The sequence below is a fragment of the Aureobasidium melanogenum genome, assembly GCF_000721775.1.
Source record: "Aureobasidium melanogenum CBS 110374 unplaced genomic scaffold scaffold_5, whole genome shotgun sequence".
NCBI lineage: Eukaryota > Fungi > Ascomycota > Dothideomycetes > Dothideales > Saccotheciaceae > Aureobasidium > Aureobasidium melanogenum.
Window position 1 is genome coordinate 437622 of NW_024470057.1, and position 26593 is coordinate 464214.

The 26593-nt window shown below is 50.3% G+C and overlaps 11 protein-coding genes across 11 annotated transcripts; 5 read left to right on the forward strand and 6 right to left on the reverse strand.

Moving 5' to 3' along the window:
- Positions 1 to 305: 305 nt before the first annotated feature.
- M437DRAFT_73616 (tubulin-specific chaperone) lies at positions 306 to 2209 on the forward strand (the record flags this gene model as incomplete). The annotated part of the gene is made up of 4 exons (XM_041026064.1): positions 306 to 474; positions 531 to 942; positions 993 to 1107; positions 1160 to 2209. 4 exons carry the CDS (start codon positions 306 to 308, stop codon positions 2207 to 2209), a joined length of 1746 nt encoding a protein of 581 aa, XP_040881709.1.
- A 553-nt stretch (positions 2210 to 2762) lies between these two features.
- On the forward strand, positions 2763 to 4258 carry M437DRAFT_73617 (uncharacterized protein; the record flags this gene model as incomplete). Its single annotated transcript, XM_041026065.1, has 3 exons — positions 2763 to 3428; positions 3463 to 3613; positions 3663 to 4258. The coding sequence occupies 3 exons, from the start codon at positions 2763 to 2765 to the stop codon at positions 4256 to 4258; spliced, it is 1413 nt and encodes a 470-aa protein (XP_040881710.1).
- Positions 4259 to 4858: 600 nt separating this feature from the next.
- Positions 4859 to 6160, reverse strand: M437DRAFT_43244 (Phosphotyrosyl phosphatase activator; the record flags this gene model as incomplete). The annotated part of the gene is made up of 1 exon (XM_041020710.1): positions 4859 to 6160. One exon carries the CDS (start codon positions 6158 to 6160, stop codon positions 4859 to 4861), a length of 1302 nt encoding a protein of 433 aa, XP_040881711.1.
- Positions 6161 to 6604: 444 nt separating this feature from the next.
- On the forward strand, positions 6605 to 7942 carry M437DRAFT_43286 (uncharacterized protein; the record flags this gene model as incomplete). Its single annotated transcript, XM_041020719.1, has 1 exon — positions 6605 to 7942. The coding sequence occupies one exon, from the start codon at positions 6605 to 6607 to the stop codon at positions 7940 to 7942; it is 1338 nt and encodes a 445-aa protein (XP_040881712.1).
- A 798-nt stretch (positions 7943 to 8740) lies between these two features.
- M437DRAFT_43705 (uncharacterized protein) lies at positions 8741 to 9555 on the reverse strand (the record flags this gene model as incomplete). The annotated part of the gene is made up of 2 exons (XM_041020788.1): positions 8741 to 9277; positions 9334 to 9555. The coding sequence occupies 2 exons, from the start codon at positions 9553 to 9555 to the stop codon at positions 8741 to 8743; spliced, it is 759 nt and encodes a 252-aa protein (XP_040881713.1).
- A 451-nt stretch (positions 9556 to 10006) lies between these two features.
- On the reverse strand, positions 10007 to 10791 carry M437DRAFT_44255 (uncharacterized protein; the record flags this gene model as incomplete). The annotated part of the gene is made up of 2 exons (XM_041020878.1): positions 10007 to 10437; positions 10488 to 10791. The coding sequence occupies 2 exons, from the start codon at positions 10789 to 10791 to the stop codon at positions 10007 to 10009; spliced, it is 735 nt and encodes a 244-aa protein (XP_040881714.1).
- Positions 10792 to 12128: 1337 nt separating this feature from the next.
- M437DRAFT_44449 (general substrate transporter) lies at positions 12129 to 13783 on the reverse strand (the record flags this gene model as incomplete). Its single annotated transcript, XM_041020901.1, has 2 exons — positions 12129 to 13582; positions 13639 to 13783. The coding sequence occupies 2 exons, from the start codon at positions 13781 to 13783 to the stop codon at positions 12129 to 12131; spliced, it is 1599 nt and encodes a 532-aa protein (XP_040881715.1).
- Positions 13784 to 15766: 1983 nt separating this feature from the next.
- On the forward strand, positions 15767 to 17383 carry M437DRAFT_44137 (uncharacterized protein; the record flags this gene model as incomplete). Its single annotated transcript, XM_041020859.1, has 1 exon — positions 15767 to 17383. One exon carries the CDS (start codon positions 15767 to 15769, stop codon positions 17381 to 17383), a length of 1617 nt encoding a protein of 538 aa, XP_040881716.1.
- Positions 17384 to 18648: 1265 nt separating this feature from the next.
- M437DRAFT_73624 (uncharacterized protein) lies at positions 18649 to 20826 on the reverse strand (the record flags this gene model as incomplete). Its single annotated transcript, XM_041026066.1, has 1 exon — positions 18649 to 20826. One exon carries the CDS (start codon positions 20824 to 20826, stop codon positions 18649 to 18651), a length of 2178 nt encoding a protein of 725 aa, XP_040881717.1.
- A 714-nt stretch (positions 20827 to 21540) lies between these two features.
- M437DRAFT_64325 (uncharacterized protein) lies at positions 21541 to 22866 on the forward strand (the record flags this gene model as incomplete). The annotated part of the gene is made up of 1 exon (XM_041024408.1): positions 21541 to 22866. One exon carries the CDS (start codon positions 21541 to 21543, stop codon positions 22864 to 22866), a length of 1326 nt encoding a protein of 441 aa, XP_040881718.1.
- Positions 22867 to 24935: 2069 nt separating this feature from the next.
- Positions 24936 to 25814, reverse strand: M437DRAFT_43567 (uncharacterized protein; the record flags this gene model as incomplete). Its single annotated transcript, XM_041020767.1, has 1 exon — positions 24936 to 25814. The coding sequence occupies one exon, from the start codon at positions 25812 to 25814 to the stop codon at positions 24936 to 24938; it is 879 nt and encodes a 292-aa protein (XP_040881719.1).
- Between the last annotated feature and the right edge of the window lie 779 nt (positions 25815 to 26593).

Genomic DNA, 26593 nt, shown 5'->3' on the forward strand with positions numbered 1-26593 from the left:
GCAAGGAGATGGGGAGCGCGAAAGTTTCGCGGAAGAACGCGTAAAGTGGTGTTTGAGTGGGTGAAGCCCTCGAAATCCTGACCAGGCGTGTATGTAATGAACTCCAGGAAGCAAGACGAGAACTGTGATATGGACGCGTAGATACTCTTCGCCGAAGGAAAAGCAGGTGTTGGGGTGTGTTTGGTGTCGACGAGGTGCAGTCAATTCTCTCTCCTCTCCAGCACCCGCATCTCGGCCCGAGCACAGACCATTTCAAGATGGACTCCTCTTGATCACACATTTCGACCACACTCACAAACATCTTTATGTCGTCTTTTTACCCCGGCAAACGCCTTTCCACAAAAGGTGAACGCTGTACAGTACGCTATGTCGGCGAAGTCAAGGGGAAACAAGGCCAATGGCTAGGTGTAGAATGGGATGATCCCACCCGAGGAAAGCATTCTGGAACTCATGATGGAATTGAGTACTTCAAGTGTAGGTTATCTTTGGCATCGTTTGTCTCTTGGAAACAGGTCTGATGCCATTCCAAGGTAGGAGCTCACACCCCACGGCTGGTTCTTTTCTTCGTCCCTCGGCAGCGTGGGATCAACCAAGGACTTTTCTCGAAGCATTAAGAACAAAATATGCACCTATCGAAACTGGAGACAACGCATTCAATCAAAATGTCATCAGAATCAGCGGCAAAGAAGCTGAAGAAGTTGGTTTCGAGAAAATTGCACGGCAGCAAGCTCAGCTGCAAAACCTTCGCATCGTAGTCTTGGATGACTTGCTTGTCAAGGCCTACGACGAAAACAACACAAACTCCGAAGACAGCCCAAAATGCATATCAGAGACCTGTCCAAACATCACCGATCTCGATCTAGGAAGGAATCTGTTTGAAACCCTATCCGAGATTTCAGAAATATGCGATCGTCTGCCAAAGCTGAAGTTCTTGAGACTAGAGTAAGGAAGAACGAGATTTTTTCTGCTTGATTTTGGCTAACTTGCAGCAGTGCAAATCGTCTGCGAGATGTTTCTGAGCGAAAAGAGGACTTCAATGAGACCAATTCTGGCCTGGCGCAACTTACTTCTGCGAGTGTTGATCATATGCTCTGTAAAGGCAAAGAGGTCGGTTGTGACTTTGCACCCAGTGCGAAGCATTATGCTGATTGTTCTCTAGCTCGAAACCCTGCTACGCTCAATGTCAAATGTCAAAGAGCTGTCGGCATCGAGCAATCAACTGGGTTCGCTGGATGAATGCAGCTTACCAAACACGTTACACTCGATCACTCTGGAAGACAACGACTTCTCAAGTCTCGAAAATGTGCGTCACCTGAAAGACTGCTGTCCACAACTTCGCACCTTGAACCTCAAGAACAATCAAATCTCCAGCACTTTCAAGGACCCGCAACATAAGAGCACCTTCAAGCTACCGGAAACTATTACCGATCTGGATCTTTCATATAACAACATAACTTCCTGGACCATCATCAATGAACTACCGACAGTCTTTCCAGGATTGAAGCATTTACGTATAGCTCATAATCCTTTACTCTCTTCTTTACGCTCAGCCGATGGCAAGCCCTTGACCTCTGCTGACGGCTATATGCTCACCATCGCTCGTCTGCCTCAGCTCGAGACACTGAACTACTCCAAAATCACCGAGAAGGAGCGACTGAACTCTGAAACATACTACCTTTCCCAAATTGGCAGAGAGTTGTCTCTGTCACCTCAGGAAAAGGAAAAGGATATTCTAGCATCTCATCCAAGGTGGACGCAGCTATGTGAGGAGTATGGCGAGCCCAAAGTTGAGCGTCAAGCTGAAAGCAAAATTGATCCCAATTCTCTGGCAGCCAGGCTACTAGAGTGTACAGTGTACTCGCCTGCTGCAGCCGCAATCCGTGATTTGCCAAATGAACACGATCCGCTTGTGGTTGAGATACCCAAATCCTGCAGCATTTACAAGGTTCACGGAATCATCGGTAGGCGTCTGAGTGTCGAGCCCACCCAACTTCGTTTGATCTTAGAGACTGGTGAGAAAGATCGCGTGGACATGGCTACATGGAATGGGGTAGAAGAATGGGATTCTGACGAAGAAGACGCGGAAGAGGTTGGTGAAGAGTGGAAAGAAAGAGAAGAGGAGCTTATTCCTGGTACGAGACCATTGGGCACTTTTGTTGATGGAATGGTGGCAAGGATCAGAGTCGAGCTTAGACGGAGTCGAGAGTAATAATACAATAGACTCGAGAAAAGCTTTTGTAGATGCTTACCAATTCTTGCAGATGAGGAAAGAACGAAGTCATTGTGTCACCCTGGCCCCTTCTCCACGTTTGTCCTGTTCGCAACTTCTCCCCGGTAAACCTTGACAATTCATCACCATAATCTCTCGACATCGTCAGAAGATGTTTGTTGGCTCGTTGTTTGTTTCTCCCTCGGGAGCGCTTGGCGTTGGTCGTGTTATGTCGCGTTTGTCTGTGGTTGCCTGGCGCTGCCTGAAGAAGATTGGATGCCAACCTCTCCGAAACCTTGGTGTCGCTTCCTTCGCGCGGTTAGTCACAACATCCCATGTCCCGTGACTCGAGCACCAGATGGGATTGTCAAAGATATAAGTAGCTGATCACGTCCTCAGCTAACCCTCACTCAAGAAAACAGCTACACTCAAGGCCTAATTCCTCCCAATCATGTCCGCTCCAGGCGCGAGTCCCCAAACGAAAGCCCCGGACAATATCAAATGCCACCACTTTTTCGACGATGCCGGACGAGAAGTATTCCCTGGTCTGGGTATGGAATTGAACGATCCACGACTTCATCCAAACAAATGTCCCCATCATCGACTGGTGGACGTTAATCCAACTGAATGGAAGGGTATGGTCCTTGCACTCCGCGAGACCAACATGATCCTGGTTATGCAAAGACTCATGGAGAAGCCTGAATGGTATCGCAAGATCTTCGATGATACCATCTGCGACAAGTGGATGGCCGAGGTCGTGAGTCAAGTCGAAGACTTTAGTGAACTGATGTGGCAATATTGTGTTGCGGAGCTTCGCGACAAAGCCAAAACAATGGAAGAAACTGGAGTTGTTGCACCCATCGATGTCGACGTTCAAGTCGTGTATTCAGACACTACTGTCCCTGAGGATCTAAGACGAGACCTAGATAGAGCGGTCGCATCCCTGGAGAACGTACCCACCAAGGACAAGGACTGGCATCCTAGAACCCGAGAAAGAGTTCTCGACCTTGTTCACCCTTCCCTGTTTCCTCTGATCTATGGTCGCTCCAAAGTCTTGAGGGAAGGCGTGGTCGAGCTCGAAAACTGCACTTCGTACTGTGGACAAGGGGCGGTCATCGAACGACCTGAAAGTACCTCGAATACCTCTACCTATCATTCACTGCAGTTTCAATGGCTGCCCTGTGACGTCCACTTCCAAGGTGAGGATGACGTGAAAATCGTCGATGAGGACTTTGCACATGCCTGAACCAAAGCCTTTCACACCTCGCTTGGTCCCAGAAGAGCCTCCCCTTGATCTTCGCCGGGAGTACGCCGACAGCGGATTACAGATCATTGTCAAGCTGGCCAATACCTATTTGACGCCTAATGACCCACAGTGGGATGGTGGTAGCTGGCATGTTGAAGGCAAGTCTCTCAAACCAATCTGATAGCCTGACACTGACTGAGCATCAAGGCCTGTCGAACGAACACATTATCGCAACAGCCATTTACTACTTCTCAAACGACAACATCACACCCTCGCACTTGAAATTCCGCCACAACTGCAGCGATGAGGCTCATTTGGACCTAGAGTACGACCAAGGCGATTGGGACCATCTTGAGAAGATCACCGGCTTCAAAGACCAAACAGATGCCCTGATCCAGAAACTCGGTAGCGTTCTCTGTAAAGAGGGTCGTTTACTTGCTTTCCCAAACGTCTTGCAGCACAATGTCGGATCCTTTCAGCTCGAAGATGATACACGAGGCGGCGAGAGAAAGATTTTAGCACTCTTCCTGGTAGACCCGCACGTCCGCATTCTGTCCACCTCGAAGGTCCCTCCGCAAAGAAAAGACTGGTGGCAAAGTGAGCTACGCAAGCAGCGCGAGGATATCCACAGACTGAAGACACTGCCAAACGAATTGATGGAACAGGTCTTTGGAGATGTCATGGATTTTCCTATCTCCATGGATGAGGCCAAGAATGTTAGAGAGGCGTTGATGGAGGAGCGTGGGCCGATCAGCGAAGACATGATCGAGTGCGAAGCCTCATTCTACTTCTGCGAGCACTGAAAGCCTGCGCAGTTTCTGCACACTCTCAAACTCGCTGGTAGAGGAGGAAATGCCGAGGTGCCATCTCGATGACTTGGCAAGGCAACATAATGGAAACTGTTCTCTCTCGCAGGATCGTCCCTCTGCTCAAAACAAATCGTGTATTGCCAGATATGTAAAACTACTGCAACGCAAGTCTAGAATCTACACGAACCATTCTCACGGGGCGCGGGCATCTGCACAAACGGGTGAACCTCCTAGGGGATTGAAACAAAGCGTCAAGGACCGGATTCGCGTGGTCTATTGTCGGTGGCAGGTACTTTTGAAGAGAAGGAGACGTTGACAGCTGTCTGAGATGTCATGTCGCTGGTCATGACGCCTATGAGATTGGTAGGGTCGCTCGGATGATGGAGCCAGGATTGTATAGTGGTAAATCGCCCATATCTGGTAGATTAGTTCGTCAGCGTGGTGAGTTTAAGCGCTGCAGCTGTCCTCCGATTTGCACTGCACTCTTTCGCTCACAAATGTAAGGATGCAGAATTCATAAAAGTGATGTTTGTGCTCTTGTGGAGAGAGGGGTATCATTTTGAAGTAAAGAAGATCCAAGGAAAGTAGAACAGACTAATCAAAGGGCAATCTCCTCAAAGTCTCACCACCTTGGCGCTTCTTCATCTCTTGCATGGCACCAATAGCAGAAGGGACCTTGATACCACAGCAATCATCCCAAGTCTTGCCGCTATGGTCATGAACGTGCTTCATACCGCCATTGGGGGCAACCTGACCTTGTCCACCTTCAGTCTCTTCCATTTCGCCAGCAACATGTGTCTCGTCCTCTGTACTCATACCGTCAACAGCAGGTACGAGACCTCCAAACAAGAAATGCTGCATGACAGGAAGCTTTCCCAGGACTTCAGCGACAAACATTTTTTTCATGCCTGCTTCAACTTTTTCCCAGTTCTTTGCGCTGCTAATGTCGTCGAGCATGGGGGAATGCCAGCGGAGGCCGTCGACGTTTTTGACGCTGTTGACGTAGGTGACTTGTTCGAGGTAGAGGTAGTCTTTGGAGCACTCTTCGAGGATGAGGGGTTTGTGAATTGACATGGGACGGATGTGAGGGTGGTGGACGAGCTGGGCGCTGCCGAAGAGGAAGGGGGCGAATTGGTAGTCGTCGAGACCCCAGACGCCATGTGAACCGGCGGGTTCGAGATAGTATGTAGATTGAACGACACGCATGACGCGAAGGTAGCGAGGGAAGACTATGAGGGCGATTTGTTGGAAGGAGGACTGGGGGAGGAGGTCTAGGCGATTCAAGCACAGCAACCAGATGAGGAAGTTGAGCTCGTGACCAGAGCCGTAGTCGATTCGAGTCTTGTTGCCAAAGGAGTGGAAGATGTATGTCGATACTTCATCTCGAGCGGCGGCATCTGTTATACCAAGCTTGTCGTGCCATGATTTGAGAAGTGTCTCGATCTTGTCAAGGTATGTGATGAAAGCCTTGTTACCGAAGCGAGAGCCACCAGCATCTTCGGCAGGGCATTCTGCAACTGTTTGCTCTGCCTCTTCTAATATGCCTGTAATTGTATCGATGATAGGGATTCTTTGGGCCTTTTGGACAGAAGTGACGGTTGTTTGACGAACAGAGTCGGAAAGACCAAAGACAAAGGCGGTAATCAAGTCATATGCGGGTGAATTCAGGAACAGGTCATGATCTTCCTTGGACAGAATACGACGTGTGGGGTGTTGGAAGTTGACGTCTTTCTTGTTTGGCGGCGCAGGAAGGGCAGGAGTCGGTGGTGGAGGATTTAATGGAGGCTCATTTGACTTGTCTTGCTTGCGTCGAGGCACGAGTTTAGGAAGCTTGTTGGAGAGGTCTGGTGGCGGACTAGGGATTTGGGCATCAGGAATGGGCTCGGCGGAAGGCATCGTGTCGTGTATATGTCTAGGTGCAGGAAAGTGTCAAGGACATGAATGGTCAAGGTCTAATTGTAGCAGGTCGGCCTTGGCAACGATGCTGCATGAAATGGCGGCTGCTGTTTGCGGAGGTCGTGTTGATCCCTTGATCGTTTCATCCTTCTTGAACATCCATTTCTTATCGCCGGCTCGACAAGACTCGACAAGTCTCTTGCGCATCCTTCGCCGTTTCGGAGCGCCATCTCATCAATATCAAACCCGCACCGCCGCGACTTCTTCCGCCCACCGCCAGCGACCTTTCCGCCTCGGCCGCCAAGGCACTCCCGCTGAAACGTCATCAGGCCGGCTTGATATGATGATTAGCTGCAAAATTATCGACACTCAACTGCCATAACAATCGCGACTGCATGCCATAGTCTTATCCTCGCCTGAGCCTGAGGGCATGTCCTGCCCCCGATGGTCAAGCGCCCGCGACTTCCCTTTCGCATTCCTTTCTTCCGCATCTTCTACAGCACCACTTATACCACCCTCTTCCTCGTCATCCTCATCTTACTGGCCATCACTCCCGCAACCCTCATCTATACCGCTATCGAAGCCAACGCCTATCAGTATGTCTTCGAGGTCGGTGGCGTCTATGCCCTGGTCGTCATCCTTACTCTCTTCATCTACTCGAGTCGACTTTACACCAATCGCTCCGTTCTTGCCGCCGTTGGCAAATCTTGGATTCCCGTACAGCCCGGCGAGGTCAGCAAAAATGTCCGCAAGGAAGTCGTCAAGGCCGCAAATAGAAGCGCGAGGATTGCCTTTGAGACCAAGCCAAGAAACCTTCAGCCTGAACTTGCGCGCATCAAGAAGCATTCCCATGAGTCCGACGAAGACGAGCCAACCACCGTTGGCAACATAATTCACATTGATCCGCACAATCCTCCTTGGGGTCATGTCTCCCATGCTGGCTGGTCTTCGCCTTCTCAACTCGACGCCCATCTGGCCCCTCACATTCACTTCCGCACTGTTGTCATGGAGCTGCCCAATCTCGTTGAAGCCCGTGCTGTCTCACTAGCCCCTCCCGACTCATCTTCCAACCCTCAGTCGCAAGATGCGACTACCCTAGCTGATCCGAGAATCGTCGACTTGCTTTCAAGAAAGCCTGCCGCTGACATGCGCTCATATCTGGCACAGCTTTCCGGTCTTGGTCTAGTTCCACCCGACGTTGGGCAAGATTTTGTTCAACGTTACGAGCATGCTCGTTTCTCCCCTATACCCATCCAAGAGGATGAATTCGAACATCTCATGTCCGTCTTTGCCACTTTACTTGCCAGCATGAACCAGCTACCACCTCGGATCTTGGAAATGGCTCAGCTCGGCTCGGACGCCTCATCTGAGACTTCGAGCTTATCTTCTATTACTTCTCGAAGTGATAGCATTTCCTCTTCCATCGCTGGCTCCGTCTTCCACGCTCGCAAGCCTGCTTCAAGACTACCATCTTTCTACACTCCACGCGCATCAATGTCTGTCGCACGCACACCTTCGCCAGACACCCGTCGTGGTGCTCTACTCTCCACACCTCGACCACCCACTTCACAAACCACCAACACTGTCTACCGCACGCCTTCTCAACAAACAATCTCGACCATAAACTCGGTTCGTAGAACGGCACCGAGAGAGCGACAAGATATGCTCGATGGCAATGGCTCGCCCGCTGCCAGTCTTCATCGACTAGAGAGCTATGCAAGCGGACAGAGTGTTATTCATACACCCCTCGCTTCTAGCTCTGGAACATCCTACTATGGATGAGCTGGAAGACAAGGGATTATTTACTTCGATTCTCTGTTGATATCATTATTCTCATACTATACCCCTGTTTATATGTTAACGAAATAGAATGTTTAATGCCATAGTCTCGGCTTCTCTCATAAATGTATGGCCTATTGTCCGATTATTGTAGTAGTACAACTTTTCACCATATCGTTTTGATCTATAGGAGACATGCAGCGATTTGGAAAGGGCTACGGACGTCATTTACGTGTGCGGTCGTTAGGCAAATGAAGACCTGATCTTAAGATCAAGGGATATCTCGTGCACTACCGCAACTTCCTAACCTATCATGTCGACCATAGGAGATATGGAGTAGTTTCTATACGGTTGCAGACGAGGGTGTCGTGTGTTGTCATGCGGGCAGGAAGATCGATAATTTGGATGAGTGGGTGGCGATGTAGCAATGGATGGCTCTTCAGGAGGCGCTCCTGGTGATGGAGCGGCGAATGGATGAGAAGGAAAAAGAAAGGATGCAATGACAAGGTCGCTAGTTATAGACTTTGGAAGGCAGAGTCAGGTTTGCTGAAGTGAGTGACGATTATTTGAGTTTCAGATCCCGGATCGTGAGTTGTGTTTAGCGATTGCATACCGAATCGATGTGTCAAAGGGTGCCATCAAAATGCACAATTGTTTCCCAGACCAGAGCTCTGTCCAGAGAAAGTTTGACCAGATGATGGCTCTCAGTGGATGAATCTCCAACTCCTGATGCCACTGTGCGTTTTGACGGTGATGAATATCATGACCGTTTCCTTTGCATCGTGCTCCTTGGACTTCTCTTCATACACCACCTTCCACACCATCACCCTCCTCAACCCCATCACTGACAATCCTAATCCCCTTGCCCTTTCCCTTTGCATCCTTAGCAGCAACAACCTCTACACTACTCATTCCATCACTAGTACTTTCCCTCAATCCTGAAAAGCTAGACATGGATTTCAACCCTTCTAGCCACTTTGCGATATATCCTTGTTTGTTGTTGCCGTTTGCCACAATGACTTCGTTGCCATTGGTATGATGCTGATTTTGTGGCTTGTTGGGCGAAGAGATGCGCAGGTTTTCGCGATGAGCAGTACTCAAGTCAATGAGTCGCGAGCGAAACCCTTTGGTGTGGGTGAAGTGCCGAGCATGTTCTGTGGTGACTTGGTTTTGGAGGTTGGAGAGGTTGAGGGAGTGGCGAGTATCTTCCTTTTCGATACGTTTGCGAAGGGCGATGATTTGGTTTGCTGGGGGTTGGTCTTGGGGTTCTTGTGTTGTGGTTTCTTGGGTGGTAATGGTGGTGGTAGTGTTGGGTTGCTGATAACGATGATAGTTTCTCTGGATGGATCTATGAGCACAAACGTATGGATGTTAGTGCTTTGATGGATACATACAGATGAGGAGTGCGATCGACGACGAGAATGATGTCTTCTATCCGCTCTTGGACTTTCTCTCTGCCGTTCTCTTGCAGAAGGTCGCTCTCTGTTCGTAGAGTGGCGGTGGGAGATACGTCGACCTTCTTGTATCGTTTTCGAAGTGGATTTAGGTCTTGCTGGAGACCCATGCTGGTCGTCGGAGATCTCAAAGTGGCAGCAGATGTACAGACAAGGCGGCATGTTGACTGCTGGTTCATAGATTCTGGATTTATTCGATTTGCGAAGAGCATATTCCTTACTTGAAGATGATAGCAGATCTGGCTGACGTTTGTGAAAATTGAGACATGAGTGCCTGCAACGCATGAGACATACACAACACGTCGGCTTCCAGGTAGTGTCTCGTGAACCTGCATGCTGACAGGCTTCAGATCCGAGACTGCAATCGAGGTAAGACACGCACTCATAGATAATTTGGAATCGTTCATTCTTCGTGACTATGTGAGATAGATCGGTAGCAGATTGCTAGTGCATTACAATGAGGGGCCGTAAGTATACGCTCAAACACGATCGTCAAAAGTGTCATCATCATCCGCAAGGTTATATCCGGGCTCCTTGACGTAGGGAGGGCTGTGATTAAAAACAGTCAGACATCAATGCCACTTCCCAGAAAAGGTCGCAGGGATGTTTTCTCCTACATAAAGTAGTTTCTCAGACCAACAATGCCGGCGGTCATGACGGCAAATCCACCGAGCATCTTGCTCCAATCGGGGTTGTTCAAGGTGGCCTGGCCAACGCTCAGGGCAACCAGGTCGTAGACGAGGCATCCGCCGAAGATCCAGTCACTGCAGGCGGCGAGACCAGCAAAGCCAGCTCCAGTCACGGCCTTGATGGCTGTGGAAGGAAGAGCATCCTTGAAGTATGCAACACTCATGTTGTGGAGGAAGTCGAGGACGCCAATACCGGCAAAGGTCTTTGCGTTGATGTGTGTGAGGATGGACGAAGTCGAGGAAGTGTTCATGGGGCCGAGCTTGGTGAAGACGAAGTAAAGCTGGCTGAGAGAGTTGACGACAACGAACAAGTTGGAGATCTTGAGCTGCTCGCTGTTCCACCAATACATCCAGGCTTCGGCTAATTAGCGTGTGTGTCTATAGAAGAAAAAGAGTACAACTTACTGCCAATGCAAAAGTTACCGAGGGCGTAGTAGGGGACAAAGTTCACAATTTGGTCGAGTTCGGAGCGCTCCTTGGGCTTGCTGGGATCAAGCTTGTACAAACGGTACAGCCAGGCCAACTGTACGATCTGCTGAGGTGCAAAGAAGGCTCCAATGAAGTAAGGCTGGGGGCTCCAGAAAGATGTGTTTCTGTCGTTGATGTCCTTCATCGAAGGAGTGCTGTTGAGCCCATACTGCTGCAGCGCAAAGTCGTAGACGAACGACACAGGTGCGAGCCACTTGGCGGTGCTGTATTCAATGCCCATGATTGCGGTAGGATTGACGAGGAGAAATTGTATTGATGTTGAAAAGTTGTTGATATTCAGAGAAAGAAGGAGCACCTACCCAAGAAATTCTCTACAAATGCAGGAAGGAATGCTGTCAAAAAGTCATGAACTCATCAAGCTCCTCAATGAGCGATGACGTGGGGTCTGACCACGACGGTGTTTGTTTTTACCCCGGTTCCGATCATATGATCCGCAACCTTGCTCTTGAGCCTCAGTGTCACAAGAGCCTCAGGAGTTTCTCTCCGAGACTCGTTATGGCACGACCAAGATTCCACGAAAGCAAGAGATAGAGAATTGAGCACATGAAGGTTGACGGCAGCTTACCAGATGATGCGTCTCTGGACCATCACAGCTTCGTCATGCCAAGCCTTGTCACTAGTCTGCAAACAAGACCTGCAGCGGTTCATACAAGAATGCACAATATCATGTGTACCCTGCAGCGGAAGGACGACATGATGTTAAGGTGGTAGACAGTCTGGAACCTTTCGTGGCGGACGTGAAGAAGAAAGATGCCAATCTTTTCAACATGCTCAACCATGAATCGCATTCTCGCCAGCACCGACACCAGAATCGGAAAATGAAAGCCAGGCCTCCCGTTTCAACGATCCTTCATCTTTTGCATCGCAATAATTTCGAGCCCTGATAGAACCGCCAGAAACATCTAGACTGAGCTGACACGCGAGATGGCAGTAATTTCACCGATGCAATCGCGAAACGCCCAGCCTTGCAAGTCGTGTCTTGATATTCTGCCGTGCAATCGATCGAGCCCTTCGAATCGTGTCGTGATAGTAACAGGATTTAGATCATAACAGAGTGGAGAGTCGTGTGCCGTTCGAGAATTCGCTCGCTCCAATTTACCAGCACTGACACTCGGTCTTGGTATGGTCTAGAAAAAAGGAGGATCAACAATGTGGGTGTGTTTGCCAAGTTGTGGGTTCTGATATCAGAATACCTTAGCAATGCACAGTTAAGGACGGGAGCAGTCGACTCGGTCCGAGATGAGAGGGATCGATCTGATGTTCATGCCAGTAGAGACTCAAGACAGCAGTGAATTCTGTACAGGAAAAGAAGACTTCATATACACACACACACGTACATTCTAGAACAGAAAGCTTGAAATGATAAGTTGTAGAATATTGAAAGTCATAACAATTCGGGTATGTACATTAAAAAATCTCAGTGAGAATAAACCTCCCGATTACGTTAAAAATTGCAAACAAGGAATATGCGCCTTTTTGCCCACCCATACACCAATGCTATGCCATAAGAGTTGAAACTTTTTGTCAAAAGACTTCCTGAAGTCTGTAGGTTATTGTTTACTTCTCCTCCTCAGCCTTGGAGGCAACGCGAGAAACAGGAATGTTTCCCTGCTCGGCAACACCAGAGGCGTAGGCATCCTCGGGAACCTTGGAACCGTCCCACTTGGAGGAGGTGATGGGGTTGACGTGGAGGACGTACATGGTGTCGATCTCCTCGAGGGAACGGTCCTTGGACTCGATGACGAAGAAGTAGACAATAGCGGCAAGACCAAGACAGCAGCCACCGAAGACAAGACCGAAGAACCAGTGAATGTCGTCGACGATAACAGTACTGAAAAGTGAGATAAGGAAGTTCCAGATCCAGTTGGAGGCAGTGGCGAGACCCATGCAGGTGGCACGGTAGCGGGCAGGGTACAGCTCAGCAACGACGGCCCAGACGAGGGGTCCCCAGGTGGTGGCGAAGGCGACGATGAACAAGCAGGTGAAGACGATGAGGACACTTCCGGCAGCCTGGCTGTTCTCCTTGGCGAAAGGAGGGAGCTTGAAGTGACCGACAAAGGCGTAGATCATGAAGCAGACGAAAGCCCAAAGAGCACCGGCAATGAGAGCCTTGCGGCGACCACACTTGGCAACAACGTAGAGACCACCGAAAGTGCAGACAACGTTGACGGTACCGAGAATGATCTGAGTGACGTAGGAGTCGCTGAGACCAGTGGCCTGGAAGATGGTCGTACCGTAGTAGAAGAAGAAGTTGGCACCGGTAAGCTGCTGACCAGCCTGGAGGGTCATACCGAGGATAGTACGGTAAGCCATGCGGGGACCGGTGAAGCACTCGTACCACTTGGCACCGACGGCGGCTCTCTCCTCGTCAAGCTTGACACGGATGTCGTTGATCTGGTCGGTGACCTCCTTGTGGTCGGCGTCGATACCAGCGTAGCGGGCGATGGTGTTGCGAGCCTCGTCCTCACGACCCTGGCGGTAGGCGTAACGAGGAGACTCGGGGAGGAAGAGGATACCAACACCGAGGATGAAGGCCCAGAGGAAAGAGATACCCTCAGGGATTCTCCACTGAGCGCTGTTGGAGTAGGCATCGTGGGTACCGAAGTCGATCATGTAAGAGGTCCAGATACCGAGAGTGACGAAGAGCTGGTAGCAAGCAATGAGGACACCACGAATGACACGAGGAGCGGACTCTCCCTGGTACATAGGGACGACGACAGACAAGGCACCGATACCGATACCGTCAACGAAGCGACCGGCAGCGAACTGGCCCCAAGAGCTGACGGAGGAGATTTCGATAATGACACCGACGGCAGTCCAGAAAGCGAAGAGCGAGATACAGAACTTGCGACCAATGACATCGGCGAGTCTACCAGCGATAAGAGAACCGACGGCGGCACCACCACAGAGAAGGGCGGTGATAGCACCCTGGCGGTAGGCACTGAAGTAGTAGGTACCATCGGCTCTCTGCTGACCGAAACGTTGAAGGAAGTCGGACATTTGCCAGTAACCTTGGGAGACGTTAGCATCTAGCTTCGGGAGCTTGGTTAGGTAGCTTGCAACATACCAGAGATTTGACCAGAAGCATAACCGAACATGAAACCACCAATAGAGGCAACGAGACCCATGAAGACGGCCATGAAAGTGACCTTGCCAGCAGGGGCAGGAAGCTCATGGTTGTTGGCGGTCGACTCGACCTGACCAGCGGTCATGGCCTCAGTCTCAGTACGCTTGGAGAAGAGACCCATGGTGAGGATGGATTAAGATGTTGTACTGGTTGTTGAAGGGTGAAGGATGCAGAAGGGGAACCAGCTCAAGGGCGAAAGGGGAGGTCTTATGACAGCCAGGTGAGGTCTGCTGAGGGGATCGAGAGGAAAAATGAGGAGAATCGAGTTTATAAAGGATAGAGCAAGACAATGGGACGGTAATAGATCGGGGTTGCTCTGGAGTGCTCCGGATGCAAAGACGGCACTCAACGCGGGCGGCGTGTGAGCGTGGATAGAGAGTCGGTTGGAAATGATAGAGCACGAGACACTTTGGGGTCTGTTGATGGATGTTTGGTTTCGATGTTCTACGCTCTGCACGGAGGATATATATGGGTCCAGGGAAAGTTCGAGCCACTAGCTGGATCATTATAGCCGAGCAGCGACGTCAAACTATGGCCACGGTCCGGTGATTGTTCAGGTCACCTGCAACCAGCAGCTTCGAGCCCTGAGTTGGACGAGAAGCTCTCGGGACGAATTGTATGCGCAAAAATTTGCTTCGCGTGCCGAAGCCGACTGAACCATCACGAATCAGACGACGTTAACGACGGAGGTAGCATCCAACATCTCGCTCAAACGCCTAGCAAAAGTGCATCAGCCCATTGAAAATGACGTCGGGTCTCGCGAGCTAGTTAATTGGATATCCACGCAACGGGAACACAAGAGCGATTTTTTTCCTTGGAGCAGGAGGGTTAGCCCGGGGCCCATTGGGGTTTGATTGCTCCAGGATCATGCAACGAGCAGTCGCTTCACAAGTCAGTGGGAGCAAGTCTGGGACAGCTCCGGGGCCTGATGCAAGCTTGCGAGAGCGTGATGTGGGTCGTGGAAGGCGGCCAGAAAATGCATCGAAGAGCGACGGCCGTAGGATGCCAAGTCGGATCTGTATGTATCGGCCCTTTGATGGCTTTTCTCGGCCCGTCTCGCAGAAGCCTCTTTTCAAGCCACCCGTGAAAGTCTCTTTCAACGTCTGTCGAGAGGGCAGATGACGTCCTATTCGAGATCTGGAAGTCCATACTACACGACTCGACATTTGACATCTGATCAGATCCGAAGAAGAATCGCTTTTGAGGTCTCGAAGAGAGGATTTACGTGTTCTTGCCCTCTCGCTAGAAAATGGCGGGCCTTGTGGACCGCAATATCCCCCAGCGACCGGCGAAGGACCGACCTCGGTGGGCATACAAAGTAGGCAGTGGTCTTACTTCGGTTCTCCTCTGTTCAACAGGATCTTCTTCGGGACATGTTGGGAAGACGAGTTATCGTACACGGATAGCCAATAGCACAAGACCGGCAAATGGAAGAGACACGTCAAACACGCTGTAGCACGCGTTTCATCACGAATTTGGACATGATACCTGATGATCCCCGAGACGTGCAGCCACGCGCATACGATGGTACCTGTCTTACAGACCCACAGTTGCATTTCAAGGTGGGATGAAGCCTGAGGGTGATAGAGTCGTTACGGGGTGAAATGTGGTGGAAATGCGGATGGCGCGGAGGGTGATTGTGGTGATGGTGTCGGGTTCGCTGTATGCATCACCCATGGGCGGGAGAAATAGGAGCGAGGTGGAGGATGTGGCGCCCCATGGAGCGAAGGGCAAAATCTGCATGTCACGGTAGTAGGATCAAGTGATCGGCACTTCATCAGGAGGCATTGCGCTTCTAGTGAATACTCTTTGGGAGAGTGTTCAGTCCATGCTCTTTCTGAGCTGGTGTAGAATGTGTTGCTCTTAGAGCAGCTATCCGTGCCTAATTTCAGGGACAATAGATGGTTCTGATCTTATCAACGGATCTATCCTGTCGAAGCTCGGACCATGTAGTCCTCTTGTAGGTTTGTCACTGTAGCTGCGCGTCGCGAGTTGTCGTCTGGCAAACTACACCATCATCATGGCAGACTCACAATCACCGGCTCCAATAGCTGAGGCACATCGTCTGATGCAAGAGAATGCGCCAACGATTTCGTCGCCGCTGAATCCCGAGGTTAGGGCGCGTTCACAGCGCGAGCGCAAAGAGACAGCCAAGAAGCGCGAGGCCACACGCGGTACCACTCCAACAGTGCCATCCAAACGCAAGGCTCCTGGCCCCTCAAATGGCCGCCATGCTGTTGCTCAAACCGCTCCATCTCCTATGCGCTACCAGATCCCCCCGCCAAAGACATCCGACTACGATCCACCCAGACCGCCCATCTTCACTTCGCACGAACCTCTACCCTATATCACACCTGATGGCAAGACGGAGCTCAAGAAAGTGACAGACCAAGCCGAGAACAAGCGCGCATACCGATACACCCTAGCCGTGGCAGACCCTAACTTCCGACACAAGCAGTTCTATCGCCAGTCAGATGGCTTGCCTTATGGAGCCCGCATGTCCTTCGAAGATGCCGACCGTTCAATACACTACGATACTAGCGGCCACATCGTGACAAATGGCAAAGGATGGCGCATGGCGAGAGCCAACGTCTGCGCCCGTGAGGGTTCGCTCTACTACGAAGTGCGTGTCGTGCGTGGTGTGCCCACTGTCCAGTCAGAAGACGCCAAGGGACCCCAGCCACATGTACGAGTTGGATGGGCACGTCGAGAAGCTCCTCTAGATGCCCCAGTCGGATTCGATGGCTACAGCTACGGCATCAGCGATCTGCGTTTCGAGCCTATGCACCGTAGCAGGCCATCCAAGTTCTTTCACCCCAAGACATCAAAGAACAAGACCAACACGCCAATCCAGCTCGACGACAGCATCCGCGAAGGTGACGTTGTCGGTCTTGAGATCACTCTCCCCTCACTGGGCCTGCATCAAAAGGTTGTCGAGGGTCACTACAACCCTGCTGTCGATCTCGGCGACGGCTTTGAAGAACAACCACCGGCTCCCGATCCTTCTGTTGAACCTCATCATATCATCCGTGATCGGATTCCGGTACCTTACAAAGGCAATGTTTACTTTGAGATTATGGATTATGTCTCAACCAAACCTGTCGAGGCATATGCAGACCGCACCTTGTCTTTGACCTCTTTATCTACACCTGCCCCTGGCGCCCCGACCTCCATCAAATCACAACCTGGCCCTCATCACCAAGACCCTCCACTCCGTACTCTGCCCCACAGCAACATCCGTGTCTACAAGAATGGTCAACTGATCGGCACTGCCTTTGAGAATCTTTTGGCTTTCCTGCCCCCAGCTAGTCAGGTCAGCAAAGCTCAGGGCGCACGCGAAGGTTTCGATGATGGCATGCTTGGATACTTCCCTGCTGTCGCCTGTTTCAGTGGCGGTATTGCCGAGCTCAACTTTGGCGAGAATGGCTTCTGGAACCCTCCACCTCACATCAAACCTGCTCCCGCGCTTGCCGACCCTTCAGACTCGAATAACAGATTCTACCCTGGTCGTTCTCTGAGACCTATCTCTGAAAGGTTCAAGGAACAGATAGCTGAAGATATTGTTTGGGACGTGCTCGACGAAGTCGACTTCTTCAGTCAAGATGGTGGGTTTGATCGTAAAGTCGGCGCTGGTGCAAATGCTGTCAAGAAGGGCGTTGCCAGCTTGAAGGAGGAGATGGACTAGGATTCTACTTCGCCACGAAAGTTCCGTCCTTCGCGAGGCATTGCTGCAGAGACGCCTCTTCGCCAGATTATGTGGCCAGAGCCTTCGATTACTTCGCCAACTTTGCCACCGGACGGCTCTGATCTGGCTGTTCCTGGCATCAGGTTGAAGTTGAAACTTCGCCAATCGAGCTGAGGGATTGCCCCAGCGCGATTTCATTGATTCTGGCTGGAAAGCTTGACGAAGTTCGTGTATACATACAGGCAGGTTCCGCGATGGCCTAGTCAGAGCATAGGCTAGGAAGAGTCTCTGGCTCGGATATGGATGCATGTGACCATGTCGGCAGAGACAGTCAGATCGAGTTATCAGCAAGGTATCCCTTGATATGATCAAAAAGCACGTCATCTTACTTGTTCCCAAGTGAAGAGCTCGTTATGCTCTCTTCAGCAGCTCCTCCATGACCCATCAGTGCCACTCTCATTTTGTGCAAAGTGGCAACCAAAGGTCAACAACAGCAATAGCAACAGAAACTTTCCAAGCCAGTCCAATACCCTACCCTTTTATACACGTCTTCATTCATGTTCTGATTGTAAAAATCAAAAGTGGATTTTCACAGGGTGGAGAGCAGGAAAGGTTGACCAACCCATCAGCGTACCAAAGTCAGGGTGATACCATCATCCATAATTTTCTGGGATATAAATGCACCACATCCCACCATAGTTTGGACGAATGGTGCCACGAAGCTCTTTACGGCTTATAGATACCTTCTCGAGTTAGATCGGTACCGTTTGAGACCATAAAGTCGATTTTGCGGAAGTTAGAGCTTGAAATCTACGATTTGCAACTACGCGCATTAAGTACCATAGCACTATGCAACGCCATCGTCAAAGATGTTGAACGTAACGAGCAATGAAAAAGAGTTGGAACCATAGGAATACTGAGAGCAGTGTCTAGATGAGAGCAGCGTCGAAGGTGTGGATGATTTTGATATTAGTCTTATGCAAAAGGAGGATGTTCTAAAAGACCATCAAGGAGCGGTTGAAAATGAAGGCAAGGACGACCAAGGGTAGCAAAGTAAGCATCAAGCAATTCAAATAGCAGTGAGCGACGATCTGTCACCTAGAGCGGATACACTCGAACAAGCTGAAAAGGACTATCCGCAGTACTTTTGCTCTACCTAGGTGAGTACACGTTCTACTGAGGGGCAATCGCAACAATTCTCAAGATAACGTCGTTCAATCATCAATACTCATCAATCGTCGGTCAGATCTTCGTCCTCGTTTAAACTAATAACCCTCAATCTTACCCTCCCACTCTGGTCTTCCTGATCTCCATTCAGAGAACTCAACCTCACCTGGCATCTCTTCTCCGTTCGCGAGTCTCAGACGTGGGAAAGAGTCTTTTGCCCAGACATAGGCACGGCCATCCTCAGCAACGGCACCATGGTTCTGCGGATTGACAAAGGCGTCGGGATCGTTGGGGTCACGGAAGTCGGGTCCTGTGGTATCTGTACGAGGTGAGCCATTGAGCCACCGTACAAGGTCGCCTGCGTAGCCGAGAGCGCGATTGAGTAACCCACGATTGTCAGTTTGATCTTCCTGCGTACTATTCTCTTCTCTAGCCACAGCATCGTGCTTGGGTTCATCTTCCGTGGCTTCGAGACAGGCTTCGCTGATTCTCTTCGCCTTCTCCTCGTTAACGAGGACCAGGGCACCAGAGTGCCAACCAGCTGCTGTGACACTGAGTGCGAAGTAGTTCCGGAGATCATCATCGCTTTGTGTGTTGTCTGGTCCTCCATACTTCTGCTCCCAAGCATTGCCTTCTTGCTCGATCCATTCGCTAACCTCTCCCTGAACATTGAGCTCCGAGAGCATGCGCATGCGCTCTCTGGCCTCTTCGGGATCTCTACCGCCGCTTGTCAGGAAAGTGATCCATTTTTGTTTCTCCTTCTCAAACCAGATCCTGCGGCCATGCAGGTTGGCATGAGGTACGAGACGACCATCTCCACCTATGCCCTGGTAACGAAGTCCACGGATTCGACCTTCAGGGTCTCCATGCCCACCGAGACCAAGGCAGCCACAGCTCTGAGGCTCTGTGCCGTACGATGTGATGTAGCCAGGCGCGTGCAGAGCATGGAAGTGGTAATCGCCGAAAGCTATTGAGATGACCTGAGAGTGTTGGAGAGCCGGAATACGATTAAGGGATAATCTTGTGTCTGTAGGAAGGGGACGGAACAGACGATGCAAATGATCATCCTGGTTGCCTGTATACACAGTGCCATCATCGGTGAAAATTGCGAACGATCGGAACGATCCTTGAACGTCCGTAGCGAATTTTGTCTCCCCTTCCGCTCCGAGCGGCAGCTCTCTGACATCGTCTAATGCCTTACTCTGTGCGTTCCAAACAATTTTGGCCGCATAAACTTTACCAAGATGGGTGTTGAACACGATGTAATCCTCGAGACAGATGAAGTTGTGTACCTCTCCAATGGTCAAGCTTGCAGACGAAGGCTCGAACGATTTGGCATGCATCTGAAAATCGGTACCAGGGCAGACTGCGGTTTCCAATACCAATACAGTATCATTTTCATCACAGTCTGGCTGTCTCGGGCCACGAGTCAAGGGTTCCCACATAACGATACCGGTACCCACTACCAAAGCAGCGCTTTTTGCCCAGCCCGCAACGACTTTTTTGACATATCCACGAGTTGAAGAACCAGCGTTCTCTCTGATTACGGTGTCAACGTTCAGAAATTTGACTTGCAGTGCAGGCATATTGATATGACTCCAGGACCATATATATCCAGCATCCGATAGGGCGAGGACATGTCGGCGTCCGGCGGAGAACTGCTTGATAGCGGTTGCTGGTTCATACCGTTCGTTCGGGTGAGGGAGTCCTGCAGGATAGCGAAGCTTTTCAGGGTGCGGTTTGGCAGGTTGGCCCACGAATATACCGTCCATGACACCGACACTGTACAAGCCACCCTTCGACGTCAAAAGATTTGTAGACCAGCCGCCGCATTGCATGTCGGCAATGATGCCCAAATGCTCCACGCTATCCATCTCGGTAGGCCATGATACGTGTTGACGGGTCCGCACCATAGGTCTACGGCGTCCAGCTGGTCCGATACCACCACGACCGAAAGGAGCTCCCATATGCTGCTGCTGACTATGACCGAGACAAGTTCTATCGTTGTTGCCCCAGGTAAAGCAGCGAGACTCAGTCAAGAGTCGACGATACATTCTTTGCCATCTCCGACCATCATTCTCGACAACTGGTTGATTTGGCACACGGAAGGTGTGGCGCGCGGCTGAGCTCCAGTAGGGAGCATATTGTGCGATGTCAGGTTGATGCAATGCTGTGCAAGTGGATGTCAAGGCCACGAAGCTGGGGACATCGAGGTAGGGAAATATCAGATACAGAATATCTACTGGAAGATCCAGCAGTCGCGTTGGTTCTGGCATGATGACCGTGATGATATCTGATAGTTGCACCGAGTTTAGGTGTGAAGATGGACAGAGTTGACCATCAAGGCAGGGCGAGGCAGCAACAGCACAGCCTCAAGCTTGGACCACCAATTCGACCAGGCAGGTCCGCAGCAGGATAGCTCGTGACTGCCAGTGATGCAAGTTTGTGCTCAGTAACCTGTTGCAACTGGCAAGCGAGGATTGATAGCCAGTTTTCGAGGCTGTGTCAACTCCCAGCAACTTCACTTGATTCTGCGTGAATGCATGACAACAAACGTCATAGGGGCATACCAATGCTGTTGTTACTAACATTTGTGCCAACACCGGTTCGGCGCGCACAACCGGTGAACTTAAGAAGAGTGCTTGGCAAGAATTATTCCCGACTACCATGGACCAAGCTGTAGGGAGACTTCTCGCAACACAGTCAAAGAATATATACAATCTGTGTTGGGTACCAATAGCAAAGCCTTGATCTGAGTAGGTCATGATTGATTTTAGCATAGCCTCCAACATCAGCCATGGGCTGTGCTACCTGTGTATCAGGCGCGCTCAATCTTGCTCAGCGCTATTACTCTAAGTTATGCCAAGGCGAATCCTTCGAACCATGTTCCGGTATGGCACGGGTATGGCTCATGACACATGCTGAACGATAGCTATATAAGCAGCGTGCACCTCCATGCGCTTCGCTAGGACATAATCACACCAGCCAGAATGAGCAACTACTCCTCCGAGGATATCAACATCGTTGTGGACAGCGCTCCACAAGGAATTCTTGGCACATTCGTACCAGGTCAAACAGTCTCCGGCAAGGTCATCTACACTCCACGAGGTCAAGTCGACATAAACCACGTCGTCATAATCTGCAAAGGAATCAATTACACGAAAATCACGGAAAGCAATGGCAATACCTCAAGTACCTATAGAGAAAAGATCATCTTATTCAGGGATCTGGATACGATATTTAGAGGTCCTCATACCATCCCTGCAGGGACATACGAATGGCCTTTTCGGTTCGAGCTGCCTGTCCGGACTGACTACAGTCGAAAGCCTCGACGGAAAGATGAGCAGTACCAATTAGGCGATCAAGATCTACCTCCCACTTTCAAGTTAGCCAGCTCGAATCCAGAAGCGGATGTCACCTACAAACTCAAAGTAAAGGTCAACCCGGGAAACTTCATACATACGACTACGCGCACGAAAGAACTCCCGGTCTGGTGTCTATCTCGGATCCCTTTGAAACCGCCAGTACCACTAGACAGTTTCAGTGAAGGCAATGGACGCTTCAAGAGCAACTCTCTACGACCAACTCAGCACACCTTCAAGGAGAAGATGAGACATGCTTTCACCAGCGATGCGACGTTGAGGACTCCAGAGATAAATATTAGCGTGCGATTCAAGATGCCTCGGTGTGTGAGCGCAACACAGTACATGCCAATAGAGCTCGCTTGTAAACACACCATATCGGGCCAGAATGATCCCGAATGTCCGGAGCTCGTCCTCGATGGCTGCACTTTCTCACTTAACACCTACACGAACGTCAGAGCGAAAGGCACTGGCTGCGATCATCACAAAAGTAAGAAGAATACGGTTGTCGGCCATTCAATACGTGGCAGCCAGACGCTCTTGCCACTTGACGGTTCTTTCGTACCTATCTGGGAACCTATCCGTCTAGCAGACATGACATCGCACCCCCATAATCTCGTCCCCAGTTTCAGAACATGGACAATTGCGATGTGCTACAAGATGGTTGTCAAGATCAGGATTCGTCATGTCCAGACAGGACATATCTGGAAGCTCGAGAGCAAGTTTCCATTTGAGATCTTACCAGGAGAAGTGGAAGTGCCTGCATATAGCAAGCAGCCAACATCTTCTGTTGAAGCTGGACCATCAGCACTCTACCCGCCACAACTCTCAAGCGAGAACCAGGCATCATCAAGCTCTGCAGCCCCACCAGAGTTCCGCGAGGACCTCGCTCCGCCGTCATACAATTCTGGAGACGTCTGGAGGACTGAGCCTAGTTCCAAGAGGGCATACTGAGTGTTGACATGCTCACACGCATTCGTGTATGATGTTACGAAATCTGTTGCCCGACGCAACCACTTATGTAGACCTGATTTGTCTTTATTGTTTTGAGATACCAGATAGCATGCGAGAATGTTGACCAGTGTTGAACTTAGAAACGAGTCCGCAAGGTGACAGAGCTCATTAAAGAGCAAATATGTAACAATGACACTGTGCATGCTGCGCTTCGCCTTCCAGGCTTCAACGCCATGTATTTCAAATCCCTCTTTGATCCGTGACCTCACCTTGACAGTGTATGTGCTAACAGTGAAGACACCTCGAGTCATTGAACTGTCAACAAGCCATCATGGATAAAGTGTACATCTTCTTTCCTGCAATGATCAAGCCATCATACAGAGTCTTGGTAGAGGGAATTCTGCGATGAGCAACCATACATCGCAGTGAATATAAGAAAGTGTTTAATATAGACTCAAAGCTGGCAGCGCCTAGCTCAATATATATGATTACTTATTCAAGTCGGCAAATTTGCCCACTTACGGTGCACTTACCAAATTATGATATCGAGATGAAAGGTTCGGGAGTGTCCGGATAGGTGATCACAGATACACTTCAGATCTGGGAATAATAAGCATGCAAATGGACCCTTGATCAGCCACACATCCCAAAAGAAGCACTGACAGTTCTGTTGATCTGAATCTCTTGGGTTTCTGCCTGAGATATCTTGAGCCATACCGCGAAAGCTGTTCGAAAGCCATAGTCATGGAGTTTGAATATGCCAGTAACATCCAAAATCTGCAGATACCCGCTATTCGAATCTGTCTGGGCTGTTCAGAAGAAAAACAAATAGAGATCGAGAGAAGATCGAGCAAGGTCTTGGCGATAGACAAATCTTGGTCTAGGCACCCGCAAACGCTGTCGGCGGCGGAGGGCCCGTCCCCGAATAGCAACAAAAGTTGGGAGTCATCTGGTAAAAATGACGAGCACATTTGGCTCGGTAGTAAAAATCAACTTATTAAGCTGCTGTCGACACCACCCACGCCTTCATGACTTTTTGCCTCCTGCAATACAACAAAACCACATTCTTGGAACTCGCTTTCTGCATCGATAATACCTTTTCTGGAACCTGGACTGATGTTTCTTTTGGATCAACACTAGATCTTTTTGGAGTTGATGTGATGTCGTCGGGTTGCGACGATGGCAAAATACTGGAGAGCAACAACAGAAAAGCAGGGTGTTCGAAGTAATACATAGACGAGCACCCATCGCAGTCTATCAGAAGAATCAACAATACTGTCTGGACCAATACCACCACGCCGGGACATCGACTTTTCAATCTTGTTCCTCAGAAGACCAAACAACAAATGACCTGGCCCTTATATGGTACACCTGGCCATCACTAATTTTTCTTGTTCGACATGACAACTTGGTCAACTTGCTCAAATCGCCATCGGTTATCAGCCCGATTCCGCCGTGGGGCACAGCCAAAAGAAAAACAATAACATCACATCAGCCTCATGGTGACGAAAACATCTACCACGAGGACAGGAAGGCCCGGCACGCTGCATCTCATGCCGCACGAGACCACAATTCTTTGAAGTCCTTTCAACATCCTCTTTACGACATCTTTGTCACCGACCTCGACACCTTGCATCCCACATGGACACTGTTTCCCACATGGACACCTTTCGACGCCAATATCACTACCATCGAGGATAATTTCCTGTCGCTCGGCGTTCACACTGATGGAAACAAACACACAGAGCAAAATCAGAACATGTATGATGAGCTAAAAAAAAAGGTTTGATTTTGATGTTGTCTTGTTGCTTTGCAGACTAACACGGCCTCCGGAAAAAGGTTGCAGCAAACGCGAAAAAACTAATTGTACAGAAAGAAATGAAGAAAGCCATGGCCGTCCCGATCGTGTGTGCTTTATTCCGCCAACTCCTACTGCTGACCCCCTACCGCCACCCACCCAAAACACCATCCGGTCAAAATGACTCGGATCAAAAAGAAAAGAGTATCGTGTTGCAACCCGATGCAGAGGTTGCTCCTGTTTGAACCATGCAAAGGCATACCCTGGATTATCATTGCCTGGCTACTTCCGACAGGGAAGCCACTGAAGGTGTTTTGCCATTACCGTCGCTCATTGAGGGAGAAGCGATGGCAGCCGAGGACGACCGAGCGTGGTTGTGACTGAAAGAAGCCGAACGGCCATCTCCTACGATTGGGGAAGATGCTGTGCCGTAATTGCCACCGAACGCCATGCTCTGAGCTTTCCTCATGTTGTAGTCCTGTATGGGGTGGCAATTGCAGAATGTGTGCTGTAATGCCTGCGTGCGCCAGTACGACAACTCATCACGCAGAGACTTCTCGGTTTGCTTCAGTGCGCTGTTCATTGCGCTCTGAGTACGGTATGTGTCTTCGAGCTGGTCGGTGTGTTCCTTCTTCTTTGCACGACACTTGGCGGCAGCGACGCGATTCTTCTCTCGGTATTTGTCCTTCTTGTCGCCGCCCAGACCATCTTCTGATGTCCGACTCTCTTTCCGGCTCTTTTGGGACGACCTCACTGAAGGTCGCTTGCTTGATGACATGGAACTGCGAGGAGACATGCTTGAGGCGTCATTGACTTCCATGCCGGAAGCTCCGGAGTCAACTCTCTTGCCGAATGACTTTGTCATGTCGTGCATGTTCGCATCGTCTGGCGGTGTCACTTGGCCGTATCGCTCTGTCGATGGTCCATAATTGTTGAGGAGTTTTTCCAAGCCACCATCTAGAGCAGGTTGTGACAGGCTACTCCACATGTTGCTGGAACCGCCATGTAGTTGTGAGGACATGTCATGGTCGGGGAACATGGGGTTCGGCTCTAGGGCGGTCGGGCTGATGGGGTGGAAATCGTAAGTTGGAGCCATTGAGTTCATGTCGTTATCTTGAGGTGAGGCTTGGTCGAAGTGAAAAAGATTCATGTCAAAAGAGTTTTGGAAGAAGGAAAAGGGACGTAGGCGAAGAAAGGGGTGCCTAGGTCTGTGGAAGGTTGGCGAATGTTGATGCGGCAAGCTCTGCGAGCTTTGCTGGGGTGTGGCGCGTTCTCAAGACGCAAAACACTTGAATGAAGCTACTAACAAGCACTTGGTGCTCAGCTGCATAAAGAGAGTGTGACAGGTAAGCTCTGACGCAGTGCGAGTGAGGGTTTGCGAGTAAACGACGAATGGGTATCGAGTTGTGTGTTAGTCGACGATATTGTGTTTTCGAGCCTGACAGCTTGAGCCTCACAGACGGCGTCGCGAATCAAGGCAGTATGCGATGAGATCTGGTAGGTAATGTTCAATTGTGGTCGAAGGAGAAACGTAAAGGTGATGTTGATGAAAGAGCTTGGGCTGAGCAGTAAAAAACCAAGTCAATCGCTTGATTAAAGGGAGATGGGATTGTGCTGTGGCGAGAAGAAACAGAGCCGCAAACGAGGAAGCTGGGGACGAGGATTGGAATGGGATGAGGCTCTGCGGAAACACCGACGTATGTGACCGATCGGCGGGGTAGGCTAAACCGAAAGGAAAGAGCTTGGGCTGAGGCTGCCGTCGATGATCGAGTTTTCTCGAGGAACAACAGTCTTTCGACCGGCGAGAATGTAGAACCTTTTGTTTGCTCGTCAGGCCACATGAACGAATATCGGAGTGGACACCGTATCTAACATGCGATCTACTGCTGTTCTCTCGCTTTTGCTATCAAACACGGCGAGCGAATTCAA